The sequence below is a fragment of the Phragmites australis genome, chromosome 4 (genome assembly GCF_958298935.1).
Source record: "Phragmites australis chromosome 4, lpPhrAust1.1, whole genome shotgun sequence".
Lineage (NCBI taxonomy): Eukaryota > Viridiplantae > Streptophyta > Magnoliopsida > Poales > Poaceae > Phragmites > Phragmites australis.
In genome coordinates this window covers 47,975,421-47,992,142 of record NC_084924.1, presented here as the reverse complement: position 1 = coordinate 47,992,142, position 16,722 = coordinate 47,975,421, and the positions used below count along the sequence as shown (strand labels likewise).

General features: G+C 44.0%; 1 protein-coding gene across 1 annotated transcript; it reads right to left on the bottom strand.

Moving 5' to 3' along the window:
- Window positions 1-8,548: 8,548 nt before the first annotated feature.
- Window positions 8,549-10,042, bottom strand: LOC133916972 (NAC domain-containing protein 22-like). Its single transcript, XM_062360881.1, has 3 exons — window positions 9,755-10,042; window positions 9,378-9,664; window positions 8,549-9,214 (listed from the first exon to the last, which is right to left on the bottom strand). The coding sequence occupies exons 1-3, from the start codon at window positions 9,927-9,929 to the stop codon at window positions 8,726-8,728; spliced, it is 951 nt and encodes a 316-aa protein (XP_062216865.1). The 5' UTR covers window positions 9,930-10,042; the 3' UTR covers window positions 8,549-8,725.
- Window positions 10,043-16,722: the final 6,680 nt, after the last annotated feature.

The following is a 16,722-nucleotide window of genomic DNA, read 5'->3' as shown; positions in this document are numbered from 1 at the left end:
GCCTAGGAGCAGATTAGACTTGCCGTGTCATATATATATATATATATATATATAAGTGCTATTGTACACCTATGGTCTATGGTGTATCATAATATTCTACACCACCGAGCCTAACACAGCCTAGTCCAACTCGTAGGCCTCGAGCACCTGTGCGATCGCGCTCGCAGCGCGTGCCCACGTGCTGCCACCTGTCCTCGTGCCCCGCATGCGTCCACGTGCCGCCACGTGTCCCCACGGCCGCGCGCTAAGCCCACGCACTGCACCACGTGTCCCCACGCTCGAGCCTGCGCGCCAGCGCGCACCATGCATCCATGCGCCCCACCCATCCAATAGTTTAGTAGTCTAGTAGCATTAAGTAGTTTAGTAGCAGCCTTGTAGGGCTAAGGAGTGTTCAATAGTTTAGTAGTCCAGCAGTACTCGGTTGTTTAGTAGTCCAGTAGTTCTCATTAGTGAATTTTTACTATGATTTGTATGCTTCAGTAGTTGTTAGTAGTCTTGTTCAATAGTTATGTTAGTAACTGTTCAGTAGTGTCAATAGTTCAATACTTAGTAGTTCGAAGTCATACTAAAATTGTTCAGTAGTTTGTGTTAGTAGTTTTAGTAGTTGTCAGTACAATACTATCAGTTGTTTGTTTAGTGGTGTCAGTACTGTGGACTTGGAACTACTAAACACTAAATTACTAGGCGTACTGGAATGACTATTCTACTCCTAGGGGTGCAGAATAGCTTTCTAGTGTTCAATAGTGTTCAATAGTTTAGTAGTCCAGTAGTATCAGTAGTGCTCAGTAGTGTTTAATAGTTTATTCAGTAGTGTCAGTGGTACTAAAAACTACCGACACCTACTGGGTGGGCACGTGGCACGGGAGCAAGAGCGTCACGTGGCACGCACTGGTTGGCTATCGCAGGGGCGTGCGCGGGCGAGCGCAGCTGGCACGCCACATGGCACGCACGCGGGCGGGCGCAACTAGCGCGCCACGTGGTGCGCACAGCTATCGCGGGGGTGTACGAGCGGGCTGGCGCGGTGTGGCAGGTTAGACTAGCGGCCTCCTATGGCGGGGTGGGCTGGGCCGGCGTTGACGTTCTTGTTGCCACTTGTGTTGTGCCTCCTACCTTAGCCGTACTTCCTCCATCCTAATCTCGTACTCACGTTTTGTTTCAGCTTCTCTGATGTAGCCTTCACAGTATGGAGGCCTGACAAGGTCGATCTATTTCTTGAAACGACAAGGCTTATGATAACAAACTCAGAGTTAGAAGTGATGTACTGAATTTATAATTAGGTGGTGTGGAGAAAGGCAAAGAGAGAGATGCACCATGAAAAATCGTCGTCAAGATCTGAACACATAAAGAACCGTCTACCAAAAGTCTGGACCTTGAATGACGTCAACATTCGAGCTCGATCACCACACCTGCACATTGGACACTTGTGCCATTGTGGCAATCCCATAGGGTGGTTCCTCCAGGAGTCCTTGATGACATGTTTCAAGACAGCAAGAAAATACAATTATTATCACAGTCTAAAAAGGCTATGTCTGAAAATAGAGTACATATTTTATTATCATGGTTGCATGTGTGCGGGTAACACAAATATTACATCGCGGTAAAAGGATGTATGCTGCTTCAAGCATCTATAAAAGGCTCATGTCTCTAGAAATTGAAGCAACATCGATCAATGGAGAGTAGGGGCGAGAGGGGGCGAGGAAGAAGGGGGCGTGCGGGCCAGCGATGAGATGAGAGGGTTTGTTTGATCCAACTGAGTATGAGGAGTCTCTGTACAACTTCCCTTTGCAGGATATAAGTGATTTTTGTCCTCCAAGTCACATAAGAATTTACGAGCACCTGAATAAGCCATGGCCCAAGTGCTCCCTTAGCTACGATTGTGTCGCTCAAATATATGATAGGAGCTTTCATGGGGGCGTCAATTCTTCTGATGTCATCTTGGTAAGGTGAGAACTATATCACCATGATCGTCCGTGTTATTTTTTGAAAAACATTATACATATTTACCTTCACATTTCTGTAGGCCTCCATCGACGATCTCGACAACTGCCAGTAAACAAGATGGGTCGATCCTCCTATTCTGCAGCATATCTAATATTATGTGGACCATATGTGAGACCAAATCTTCGACTTGCAGAGGGAGGTTGATAATATGCCAAGTCCTTGAATGTACTAGATGTCGCTTAGAGGGGGGGGGGGGTGAATAGGCGATTTCTGAAAAATAAAACTCGCAGCGGATTAACAGAATCCGGATACTCCGGGTCAATCCGGAACTTCCGGGGTCCGAAGGTTCCAAGCTCAACCCGGATAGTCCGGTTGGAACTCGAAATTGAAATCTAAGTAACCCTAAGCAAGTCTAGTTGATTCTAAGGGTTGCCACAGGTTCCATAGGTTGTCTAAAGACTTCTCCACCAACTACCTACAGTCACAAACTCTCAAACACAAAGATTGGACAAATTTCCCTAAAGATCAACTAGAACAATAATAGAAGCAAGAACACAAATGAGACAAGGATTTATTTCCTGAAGTTCAGATCCAACGATCCTATGTTTTCGTTGAGGCGCTCACAAAAAGCCGGGTCTCTTTCAATTCTTATCCTCACCAAGCGACCACGAAGATCAAGCTTGAGCTTACTCAAAGCTTCCTCTTCCCTTTGCGGAGGCGATGATGACCTTCACAAACTTTCCGGAGCACTCCATAAGCTTGGGTTCTCTTCGGGTGACACCTAGCCATCTAGGAGCTCCAAGCTCCAAGAGTACGGAACGCGAATCGACGATTTGATGACAAAATCAAGTGCTCAAATGATGGAGTTAAGCTCACTAACACTCAATCTCACTTTCCCAACCCAACTCTCAAAAACTTTGCAAGATTTGACGCACTAGAGGAGTGGGAGGGGCTATTGAATGGCTATGAATGTTCTTGTCTCGTGTTGGTTCAGTAGCAGCAACCTATGAATGGATGAGATGAGGGGATATTTACACCTTTCTCAAAAAAAACTAGCCGTTACAGTATTTTTTTTACTGACTCGGAGTATCCGTGTTCAACCCAGAGACTCCGGGTTGGCACTTTAACACGTAACCGAGAACTCCTAGCCGGAACTCAACTCGGAGGGTCTGGATGAAATACCAGAACCCGGAACATCCAGGTCAACCCAGAACCTCTGGGTAAAATATTTAAACATTAACCGAGCACCCCTACTCGGAGCAAAGTCCGGAGACTCCAGCAACTTGGAACATCTGGGTCAACCTAGAGCATCCAGGTTGGCTTAAAAACCAAAACCGAGCACCCCTGCCAGAGCTGAACTCGGAGACTCCGGCAATCCGGAGTATCCAGGTCAGCCCGGAACATCCGGGTACAGACAAAGACTTAGAACTTCCCTGTGTTCGTGGCTGCTTGTGTCTCTCATCTTTGGTCTAAATGAGTACTTTGAGCACTAAGATATCTTCAAATTAATCTAAACACATCCCTCTTAATAGTACAGCACACCTAAACTCAAATTCAAAAATAAAAAGAATTTAAATCTATTGAGTAACTACATGCCGCTTCTCTTTTCGTGTTGAGGGACACCAATGCCTTTTAACATCTTCTATGAGACTAATACCTATTCATAATCTTATTAAACTCATTAGTCCCTTAATTGTTTGTCATCAATTATCTAAACTCATATAGGGGGCCTAGATGCACTTTCAGTTCTCTTGTAATACACCTGGAGGCCACTTTTGTATGCATCGATTCGTGGTGCACCTGCTCGTGCCACAATAGGGATGGTCCTCCTCCACCTTGTGCTCCTACTCCTCCTCCGTCGACGCAATATAGTACTAGAGATTATTGGGACTCATGTGCCTCCTCACATTTCATGCTAAGTCAGTACAACTAGAAGCATTGTTAGGACGCCGTTGTAATTTGTGCATCGTCCCATCAATGTTTGGGTTTCTTACATTCTGTAAGGCATGTTAGGTGAAACTTTGGTACACCATTAGGGTATCGTATATGCCATTGTACGTTCGGTCGACGTGTTTATTTTGGTTGTTACAGAATGATCGTGGTACGAGTGTATGGTCCGAATAGAATGACAAAACAAAAAATGGTACATTAAAGATATTATAACAGTAACAATAACATAGTAGCATGAATAAAATAGCATTACACTGGTACTATCATAGTACCATAACACCAATAATAACATAAGATCATGAAACTAACAATAACCTAGTAGCCTATAGATTACATCCTCTCTTGGGGATGACCCCCTGGTCGCATCATCCCTCAGGACCCTGCGCCTCTGCGCTCTCACCTGATCAGCTGAGTATGTCAGTGGGTCCCGGGGAACGATCGTTCACGTAGGCCGTGCAGCAGGCGATGGAGTGCCATAGCTGTCCTGGGAGGGTTTGTCCCCGTAAATGGCGTGCTAGGCAGCTACAACGCACCGAGCTTGTAATTGTCTCCGAAGGTGTACGAATACCCAGGGACCTGAGTACCCTCGCTAGTGAGCAACTCTATGTAGCTATCTTGTGCCTCTATGTCTCGTACATGAAGGAAAATGTTACTTAGGTAACAATTGATTATGCATGAAGGAAATATTGTACCCGAGCCGAGCACGCGAGAAGTCGAAGGATCCGGGTCCCCGTCGGAAGGCTGCGTGGACCCATTACCGGCGTAGAAGTGGTCACCGACACCAGTGAAGGCTAGCCTGGTAGGCGCTATGGTCCACAATGAGCTTGCCGATGGCGATGCGCTCGTAGGATCACATTTGAAGCAGCATGGGACACCCAGTGAGAATGACATTAGCGTCCATCTTCGTGACTGCATCGCACATGCCGCAGAAGCCGAGCTGTACCGCAGGACCTCCCACGGGTCGGCGTTCACCTCCTCTCTAGCGTACGGAATCATGCTCCTCGAGACCGTGTTGCCATGGGTCTTGGTGAACATGACCCACCCGAACAATCATAGGAGGTACGCCTCCAAGTGGCGGGATACATCCTCATCGCCTACTAGTGGGTGGATGTTGTCCGCCTATCAAAAAAGGAACAATTACAAATATCTTCATTCATTAGTAACATACAGGAGATGACAAAATAATACAAGACATACGTACCTGCCGCACAGGAGGTGAAATGTGTGCGTCTCGGGACGCCACCTGTCGACAAGGGCCACGACCAGGGCCCAGTCATAGCTGAACCGTGTGGTGACCTTCGAGCCCCCAACCAACATGTCCACTTCCACCAGGCGACACAGCAGAAGTAGCCCAGTAGCACACAACCTGCAAAAACATCAAAGTTAGCAACAAATATGGAAAATAAGTCATGTACAACGTTATATTGAAATTGTACAAACATTGGGATCCAACATGTGTAAAGCCTCATGAGCTCCTCCGACACACGGGGTCATAGTACCGGGAGCTCCTCAGCCTGCACCACGATATGGTATGAACGGTGCTTAAGGTCAAGTTGAGGGTCAAATAGCTCTAGCTGCGCCATACTTGCTTACTGGACAAGTTATTTACAGTTTTGTAAGGAACCAAAAATAGAGTAAGAAGTAAGCGTCTAAGATATAATATAACATAATTAATTGTTCAACGCGTACACAAATATGTTAACGAATACCAACTTAACATGTTACAACCTCAAACATACTAGAAATCTTAGTTCTACAACAATAAAGTACAATGTTGTGCACATGAATATCCATCACAACACAAATTATAACATATAACTCGACGAAGCCGATGATTGATGACCGTGAGGACGTCTCCCATATGCAGCTGAGTTGGAAGGACCTGCTTCTGCGGGGTTGACACTTGGGACACCAACACTGCATTTACTGTAAGTGTGCCCAGTTTCGTTGCATTTGCTGCACCATTTCACGCGACGCCTGGCTCTTGCTTTGTCCATGTCATTACGAAGCCTCGTAGTCCTGCGCCGTCCTTTCTTCTGCTTCATCTTGTCAGGATTAGGGATGAAAACACAATCGGGCCTAGGTGCCTTCATGAAAGATCCATGAATCTCGAAAACATAGACCTCGTAGTTCCAAGTATTGAATAGAGCTTCCTTCTTGAATTAGTTAGAGACGTACATCCGAGTTCTCATCCCCGTTACAAAACACGTGGCAATCACATATGAGCATGGCTGCACTAGCATTGGCTTGTACATCGAAGATGGTGCACTCTTGAATAACTCCCTCACGCTTTTCCCTCCACCTTCCTTTGTCCCTGCATAGAACTTCATATCTGTGCTGTGCAGTTCCTATGACCTTCACCGGTGTATATTTGCCTTCTCTGTCTTGTCTGCCATGTACTTAGTCATCTTCGTCCCATAAATCAGATGAGTGTCATTTAACGCCGAGTGCGCTATTGCATAGCAATCTCTGAAATACTTGCAAGTCCCTTGAAGTATGAACTCTACAATCCCCACCAGCGGCAACCCCTCATACATTTCATCACAAAGTTGTAAACCTCTACTAAATTTGTAGTCATAATTTTGTACCTAACCCCGTTTGTATCATAGAGAAGAGCTCACTTCTCCTTCGACTCATTCTCAATCCACTCGCTAAATGACTTGGTAGATGAACCATTCCTCAGCGTGATACCACCTTCATTGTCCGTTGGCACGGACTCAAGATGTATTGGTTCATTCTCCTGTCCCCTCACGAGCCTCCTTGATCACAAGGTTGTTAAAGTTGGGATTATTCCAGTCTGCGGAAACAGGAGCATCGTCGTCATCATCTGAGATGCCATACTAAGGAGATTCATCAGCTTCAAAATCATCCTGATCCAACTGTTCAATTAGAGAAGGGATTCGTTCCCGCTCGTTTACGGTTGGTTCAGTCGGATATTTTGATGAATGTGCACCATCCGGATTTACATCCTCATCACCCTCCTCCTCTGCGTACCCCCCACCCTACATCTCCCTAACTGTTTCTTTATTCTTCCAGTGCACAAGTAGCATAGGAGGCCAACCTCTGTGCACAACATCCTGCAGGTACCTCTTCCATACTTCATCTTCCCTAAGCAAGTAACCTCCCAGTACACACCATCTCTCAAACGGTTGCCCACAATGCTAATGGTCATCTCTTGAACCTCGAGGTCTATTTTGAAATCACGCATCAACCATGCGTACAAGCGTTCGACACTTTTGTGCATAAATCTGGAGATACCTTTGTACATTAACTGAAATAAGGACAGTGCTACCCATTCCAAACTATATAATATTTCATTGTCCCCATAAAAAAAATCATAAACTGCCACTGGTCAGACATACCTAGCAACCATTAACAAAAATCCTAACATTATTGCGACAGAACATAAAAATTTATGTAAAACAACATCTATAATAATGCAAAATCCATTACATACATGGCCAAATATGTAATCTATACTGCAACAAAATATTCTCGGTTCGCTACATCAAACATTTCTAAATTCTATAGCTACTACATCAGTTATTCCTACACTATGTCTAAATCCTACATCTAATACCTAATGTATGTCTAAATACTACATCTAATTGCTAAAATATGTGTACAAACATGATCTAGTTGCTAAACTATGTGTAACATTAATTCTAAATCTAGATCTACATTCTAACCTATGTCTAGTGGCTATCCTACCGAGTTTGTAAAAAAAAAATCATAGATTTAACATCTAACCTATGTCAAAATCTAGCATTAGTGGCTATCCTGCCGTGCTTATACATCTTTACTTCGGCAGGGATTCATCGCAAATTTTCTACTTCTCTCCCCTCCCCTCCCCCGCCCCTCCTCTCCTCTCCTCTCCTCCATCTCTCAGCTGAGTTCGAAGCAAATAGGGTGCTAATGTCGGCAGGCGGCACCGGTCGACCACTGTTCGAGCGAGACCTTTTGGTGGGCCCACGAACGTTGCAGCAATGAAGAACTCGCCCGTTCGGTAGGCGAGACCTCGGAGAAAAACATTTAATATGTTCTAACCGCCGAGTCCCATAAGGTCACTCGTTCAGCAGACGATAAACGTACGACGGTAGCCTATTTATGTTATTTTCTTGAAACAGGCGTGTAGTGTTGCATATATATATATATATATATATATATATATATATATATATATATATATATATATATATATATATATATATATATATATATATTCCTTGCCTCTCTTGTGTAGTAGCATCAGGTCTTGGTCCCTGACAAAAAAAAAACACATTGTTTTCAACCTGCATGGTCGAGATACTGTAAAGCCCGCGATTTTTATCAGGCTAACATAACCAATGCCACCGAGTATACTGTACCAATACTGTTCTCGTGTGACAAATACAAATACTCGGCGTATAGCAATGGTCCAACCATCCAAATTCTAAGTTACAAGAAGTTAGTATTATGTTTGCCCTAAGAGTCTAACAATTACCATATTAATCGCTATGCAAGTATAGCAACAAATTCCGCTACTTGGGCTGAATTTTCGTGGTTGATTTGGGAATTAAGTTTGAAAGGACTGTGGGACTATATACAGAGATGTTCGACAATTTGGGAATTACTATTTTGATTTCTGATGGATCGTGATTGCAGAACATACCAAACATAATTCCTACATATTTAAGTTACTTTATTGCGGCTTCGCGATCATGTCAGACATTACATACCGAAAGGCACCAAAAAAAAATTCAAAAAAAATATCGCATCTACCCGTACTACTCAGCATGTACAAGAGTCTAACACGGCTAGTTTGGACTGCCAACCTTCCTGCACTTCTGTCCCCTCAAAAGAGCGGATACGCGAGGGGGGACAAGAAAAGCTTGTCCTGCCATGGGCTGCGCATCTGGAACGGGTCCTGCATCCAGTCCAAGACTCCATGGTTCGTTGGGACCTGCAGTCTGGGCAGCTCCAGGTCTCCGTGGCTCACCACCGGGAGCTGCTTGCTGGGCATGTTCGCCGCCTGCGTCAGAAACGTCGACGCCACCGTGACCGTGGCCTCTAATTCCTTCTTGGCTTCCTTGGGCGCGTTGTCTCTGTCGCCCGATGGCGCCGACGACGAAGAGGAGGGGAGCAGGAAACTGTCGTGGACGTCGTCCGACGACAGATAGTCGTCTCCGGCGAAGGCGCCGGCCCGGACCAGGGATGCTCTGGATGTGTAGACTGTGTAGTCTACGTTGCTGCGTCTCTGCATCTCTTCCATTGCAGAGGCTCTCTGTTCCAGCTCTTTCAGTGGAGTGGCTTTCCGGTATATCTTGCACAGCACCATGTCCTCCTGCGGCAGAAACAAAAGGGTGAGATATTTGCCAGTTTCTCTTATGATCCTCAATTACTTCATCTTGATCATTTTGCTGTCAGTTCTAGGGTGCCAAAAGTCCTAAACAAATCATGTGCACTTATGCACAACAATCCCCAACTCTGCAAGCACCGATCGTTACCTTGGGTGGCGCCGGTGCAGCGCGGCTGGTGCCGTTCTCGGGGAGGCGGTACTCGTTCATGACCCAGTCCGTCTTGGTGCCGCGCGGGGCGCGGCCCTGGTAGAAGACGAGCGTCTTCTTGAGCCCAATCACCCGCTTCGTGTCGGCCGAGCTCCGGATGGCCCTGTCCGACCCCGTCGCCTTCCAGAACCCGCGCTCCGTCGTCCGGTTCGGCCGCCCGCCGCTGCCGGCCTTCCGGTCCCGCGGCACGAAGAAGTACCACTCCCTCTCCCCGATCTTCGCCATCCCTGCGAGGCACGTCAGACACAGACGTCTCATCAGTCATCACCCGACTCGAGAAACCGCGTCCGTTCTTGTTCGTGGGCGCGAGAACGTACCGGGAAGGTCCCAGGGGTCGTGGCGGTAGATGTTGAGCGTGCCGATGATATCGAAGTGGAGCTTCTTGCCGTGGACGACGTGGGAAAGGTAGAAGCCGAGGAGCTCTTCCTCGGTGGGGTGGAACCGGAAGCCCGGCAGATCCTGATCGACTTCCATGGACGCAACCATTGCCATCGGTGTTCAGCTAGCTCTCGTGCTATGATCGCCTCTGCGCTTCTCTGACTTCTCTGCTTGCCTTGCCTTGCCTTGTACTGGACTACGATGGATGGATGAGGGTGTGGTGTATGAAGGGGTCGATTAAATAGGGAGGTGGTGTCGGGTTCGGTGAAGTCACGCGGCTTCCTGGAGACCGGTCGTCGAGTTTCTTGACACCTCTGATAAGGACCAGTGCTTGCTCAGTGAGAATGAAATGGGCGGCTCAAAATTTAACCAGCTGTATTTTGCAGAACTTCTTTTTTCTTTGGAGGTGTATTTGGACTCTGGAGACTTGTTAAGTCACACAATTTGACCATTTTCCTCATCTAAGAAAATAAACTTCTGGTTGTTTTTTAATATTAGCAGTGACTCTCCAATTTGGAATACCTACCGGTAGAAGGTTCTGCTACTCGTGTAAGTGTTGTAGCACGATTTTAATTTGCACTTAACAGTTGAGAGCTTCTTTTGAAAAAAAATTAATATAGTTTATAGCTAAAAAACCAATATAGCGTGAAAGTGTTTTGAAATATGAATCTAGTTGCATAATTTTTATATACTAAATGTACTTATAATTTAACTAATTATTGATCAAAATTTATAAAGTTTGACTTTTTCAAAACAAAATACGTATTGGAGAGAGGAATAGTTAGGAGCTACTTTTTTAATAATAGAATAGTCATAACATAGCCTGTGCATCTAGAAAATTCCTTCCTCATCAAGCAGTCTTCTTGGCCCTCAAAATGACAAGACTTACATACAACAAAAATCGAGAAGTACCATCTACAAGCTCGTCTAAATGAGGATTAGAAGATGTGACAACTCACATAACAGCTATACCTACGAATTTTGCTAAAGATCGGTTGTTAGTGTGTATACTTTTGGTTCATTAGGAGATAAGTCAGGGATTATTTAGATAAACATTTCCTGAAATCTATATCGAGATTTTCATCCTATGTAACCCTAATATATGACTATTTATATAAAACTGGAGGCCGTCACAATTTGTGCGTTATGTTTCCCCTGAAATCTCTCTCTTTTTCTCATCCTGGATGGATTTTTTAAGTTATCCTAAAAATAGACGGACCCATAAAGATAACACCATATCAAATGCACTCATACGATCAACTTTTTTATTTAGGCATGAAATCAGCATGAAACCACACTTCAAAATTTTAACTACACTCGAAATGGGCTAGAATAATTAAGAAAGGGATAAGTTTGATGTTAGCACTGGATTGTAACACTCACCATTTTTTTTTCTTTTTTATCATCTGTCATGCTATATATGGATCAGGTTGGGTAAGGGTTCAAGGACCAGGATAAAGGCGGTAGATCGCACCCATCACGTGCCACTCTTAACACATAATGAATATGAATGTGAAATTATATACATAAAACTTAGCTAGAACGAATTGAGGTATACATTTTTCCATCAAAAAGAAAAAACGTAAAAAAATTCTAGATTCTCTGTTAATTTGCACAATAACTTCTAAACCCAAAGCAGTTGCACCATTGCAAAAGCGTTATTGTGTTTGATCTCTCTCCTGTAAACACACGCCTGTACACTTTTTATGGTTTGGTTAAGCAATGAATTCCACATTGTTCAGCATCTCGAAACATATGACTGGACTTTACAACATATCCGAAGTCCACATCAGCGGAATATTGGACTTGGTATAAGCTCGTTGGATCGAGATGGCGACTATTTTCAATACTAAGTTGTCAATGTCATATACATGGCACTTTGAATAAGAAAAGGTGTTATGTGCATGGATGCTTCTTATTTTTCTCTTTTTTAGCCAGCCGCACTGCCCATACTCCGTACTAGCATAGCAAGTCTATATGAAACATTCTCTTATATAGTTTTGGAAAGGCAGCTAGATATGCGGATTTTTTTTTGTGCTTCGTTTAATTTGCTTACTAAAAGGTGGGCATTGGATGAGTTTTTGGAATCTTGGCGATTCATTTCTTGAGAAAAACAGCTTGAATCGTCCTATTGTTTTAGATTCGAAAGTGATTTTGTGTGAATTGATCTCGGGTGGGCCTTAGTTTACCATGAGTAGGAGTTTGAATGGTGTAGTTACCACTAAATTACATTCACCATACATTCTGATTCTAGTACTGGTCTAACTATTTCTGGGTATCAGTCGCAGTCTATGTAAACATACGATTTTGACGTCTAGAATACTTTTCGTTGCAATGACCCGAAACGACCACTGTGATTATCTGCTGATCAGGCAACCCCAATTTGAATTGAACTAAGGAATTGTGAACAGTACGTCTGGTTCTTGGGTTTACCAACGACCGCATAGTCTTCCGACGTCCTCTGGTGCCTATTTAGAACGTGGGAATTTTGCGAAAAAAATCATAGGGACTATACTGTTTCCTTTAAACTTCTTGCATGATTATGTGAAATCACCGGTTCCTAACCTGTACTAGACAGGGCAAACACTCTCTTCATACTCCTGCTTTAGTGTTTTAATTGCACCTTTCTTACTCGGACAGTATGAAGTGAAGTCAGAAGAGCAAATGACTTCAGTCTGGATCAAAGAGAAGAGAGTTATTACCATTCATGCAGTCATTTACGGTCTACAAACTGCCGTAAACAGTAAAGTTCTGAAGCTTAATCAAAGCTCTCAACTCTCATAAGCTGGTTGCTTGAAAATCCATAGCTACTACTACCATCCAGTAGACATGCACAAAATTTCCAAAGTCCCAGTTCTTACTAGCTACCAGCCTACCAGTGTGGCTGCCTTCTGCCTTTTGGTCATCTTGACCGACTTTGGACGCGGACTGCCTTTCATCAACTTGAAAAGGACCGGTCTGACGAACCGAGCGAATTCTAGGATTTCCATCTTATCATCGTGCATCGATGGACCAAATCTCGCCCGGCCCGGCATAATGTGAACGCTAGCTTGGAGATGGACGACGTCCCATCAAGCGCACTGTCAAATTTTTGTGTGTTTATACACTGCAGCAGCAGCAGCAGCAACCTGTAAGCGAGTCACGCGTCCGAAGGAATACGATAGAGCTCTGCATGGCAGAAATTGCTCGTGCCTGTTTGAATTTTGCTGCAGTTCCGTGGCTGAACGTGCAGATTGTATGGTCACAAATTATTTATGAGACCAAATGCAAGCAAAATACTGCATGTTGATTTGTTCTGAAGTCATCGAGAAAGCGGCTTGCGTTTTCTGCAGTTTGGCGAAGAAAATTGTAAGACCTCAACCTGGAAATCTTCCATACCTCATGTAAAACGCTTTACGAAGTTTGGCCAAGAAAATTGTAAGACCTCAAACCCAAAATCTTCCATACCTTATGTATTAATCACTAGATTAAATAGTTGATACATATAGTATGACAGTTACAATATCATCGTCAAACTTCATACATAAGTATTAAGTTTCATAACACAGAAAATTACAAACTATATTATATATTACAAATTTGATGTAACGGCTAACAAAAGCATAACGGAAGACCATGACCCAAAGCCATAATCAGCTAGGTGCGAACACGACTTCTAAATCTACTCTTCATCCTCGCCTTCTCCTCCAGCGAAGTCGGCTTCAGTTTCCTCATCTGAATGACAGCAAAAGTGAGTAAAGAAGTTACTCAATAAACTATATACTACTTCAATTATTTGATAGATGCATAAAAGATAATTCAAGGATAAATTTTTACGGCTCAGTTTTAAACGCAAAATAGTTTATGCTAGATTTAATTGTATTATCTATTGTTAATTTTAAAATAGTTTAAAATAGTTTGAAACCAGGTAACAAATTATATATGGGGGTTTTTGATCCTCGGGGTGATACATCTCTCTTTGTAATTCCTATCATCACATTAGGTGTATCTTTAGTACCACATAAATCCTTACGGATTGAATAAGCAACCTCATCACATAGATATCTAGTCTATACACTCACTTATCAAGACACACGCAATAAGAGTCTAATCAAGCATGACCATGCATTCGCATGTTCATAACTGTGGATATGACTATTTAAATAGTTTTATATTCTACAAAGGTTGTACATTATACCCACATGATATGCTCAGTCTCTAATCATTACAAACGAAGAACTGAATCATACTGAGACACTTCAATCATCTTTACTGTAGGACTTCTCTACGAGATTTACCCTCAAGTACTAAAGGTCTTGTAATGAATGCCATATTATATTTTCAAGCACTTGTCAATCTCTACACATTCAAACAGAGGATCAGATAGTCACTTGACTGCTTATTGCTCTCAGCCTCCTAGTATGATGCCTAACTCAGTCCGGTGAAAGAAAAGACAAGTTCTGCCCATACAGGATATATGGTTACACGAGGGTGGCTCAATATGACGGCGCAAGATTTGGTGCTTAAAGAGCCAAGGTAGATATATTTTGGCAATAAATACAACAAAAATAACTTGAGCCCTCAAGAGCATCCTCGACCGGAGGACTACTCTACTTGCCTCTGCTAAAATAATTTTCACCAATTTTTACACATCTTCTGTCATATCCCACACAACATCAAGGATTTCACAACCATCACGGAATTCACAACTATAAAGGATCCATGGTATATGAGTTAATTTGATAAATAGTGAATCGATATCTCCGAAGAGATGCATTTTAAGGCGACATCTCCGAATAGATGTATCCAATCCTAAGCATGCTAGATATCAAGGTGTCACATTAATAGAGATAACGACAAGTAATTCCTAGTGTTATATATATTCTGGATTATAATATTTTATGCAATTGTTTGATAGGATTATCTACTGCAAGCGGTTTGGAAAAGCGCAATACATAGAACATGCGATAATAAGTCCGGTTTTTAATTGATCATATAGATTATTTGAAATCATAAGTTCAATATGACCTAGAAAATAGAACTTTCCTTCTCCAATTTTCTCTTCTAAACCTTGCTCGAAATCTGGATACTCCTTGCTCCTAATGCTTCCCACGCAGCACTCACAAAACTTTGCTAGTTCTGCAAACGCGACTATCATCAATAATGAACTATACTAGAGAAGAACAAATAACACCAAACATAAAGTCAAATGAGCACTACTGAATATCACACTATGATAGATAGATATATATCAATTTTAGATGAATTTTAACGAAAGAATCACCGAAATTGAAGTTAGAACGGAGAAGTTATGACTCGCAGAAGACTTAATCTAAAGTTAATTCAGAAAAATATAAAATAACACTATTCATAGGTGGAGCAGTGATGGTGAGATCGCCTGAATCGTGCTCCCGCCAAGGGTTCATGAAGCCAAAAGGTCATCGAGCTTCTGCACACGATGGCTTACTTGGTTGGGGGCTTATCGACGGCAGGCCGTGCACAGAGGGGCGTCAGACGACGGTCGAAGTGGAGCTGGGTGGCGGAGCACAGCTGGGGCAGTGGCTAAGCACTAATCGTGCACGATTAACACCCACGACATACATCTATGGCTGCTACATAGCAACACAGCATGGAGGCTGGCTAAGGAGGGGGATAGGAGGTCACCGGCGGCGAGCTCCACACGACGAAGGGAAAAACCTCACAGTTGCACAACACTAGGTGAAGAGAGGGCACTAGGACGACAACAAGCTAGCTAGGAGGATGCGCGATGGGACAAGGATGCTCATTGAGCTCGAAAACGGTGATGTGCAAGGCGGCTGCCAACGATACATCGATGTGGCGGCGGTGGAGTTACTCAGTCTCCGGCGTAGGCACGCTCCCATCGGGCTCTTGGGCAATGGGGAGTGGCATAGGGATGACAGCGACCTCCTTGTACTCCTTGGCAGTACGTCGATGACGACAAGGTCACGGTGGATAGCAATGGCACGGCGGTGGTGTTGCGATGGCGGCGAAGTAGGGAAACAGATAAGGGAGGCCGAGCTGCTCTATTTATATAGGGAGAGAAGGCATAGTGAGGCGGTGGGAGCATGACAACGAGAAGGTGTGGCGCAACTTCTCTGCGGCGGTGGCAGGGCTGCGCTGGCAATGCGCGTGCGCGAGTGCGAAAGTCAAGCGACATCAGACGGCTCGGATGGCGCACGTAAGAGAGAAGAGAGAGGAGAGAGAATGAGAGTGCGAGCAAGTTATCGGCACATTGAATTTGCCGATCGTCACGGTGGCGCGGGTGGATAGTGTGGCGACATCACGCTGGCGGAGGGAGACGGCGGCGAGAGGGTGAGAGCGAATGGGCGGATGGGCGGATGGCCGACACATGGATGGCTACGCGCGCATGAGTGCGCATGGGGGCGCATCGGTCGGGCCGCGCAGGCGTGTGGGGAGTGGGCTGAGCGGGGCGTCGCAGCTCAAGTGCACTGCCGGGGAGCGGAGGAGAGAAAAGGAAGCCGGGCCGACTGCGCGTGGGCCGGAACCGAGAGTGGGAGAGAGATTTGGCCCTAGGAGAAAAGAAAAGGTTTTAATTCAAATGGATGCATTTGAATTTGGTTTTGAAATTAGATTTGGGTTTGACAAACATTCAAATTGGAATATTTGAATTGTGCTTTGGATTTGAATCTTCATATTCGGAAGTGGATTTGAATTTAATACGATTTGAGTTGAAGGAAAACTAAGAGTAAAATTGAATTTGAGAGACATTCTAATTCAAATCTCCACACAAAGAACCATAACAACAATAAACCAATGTATATGAATCAATTCAATGCAAGGATTAATTTAGAAATAATTTTAGTGCACTTTAGAATACTTAGCCAAACTAATACATTTGAATATGTATATTTATTTTATTTTAATTGATTTAATTAATTATAAATTT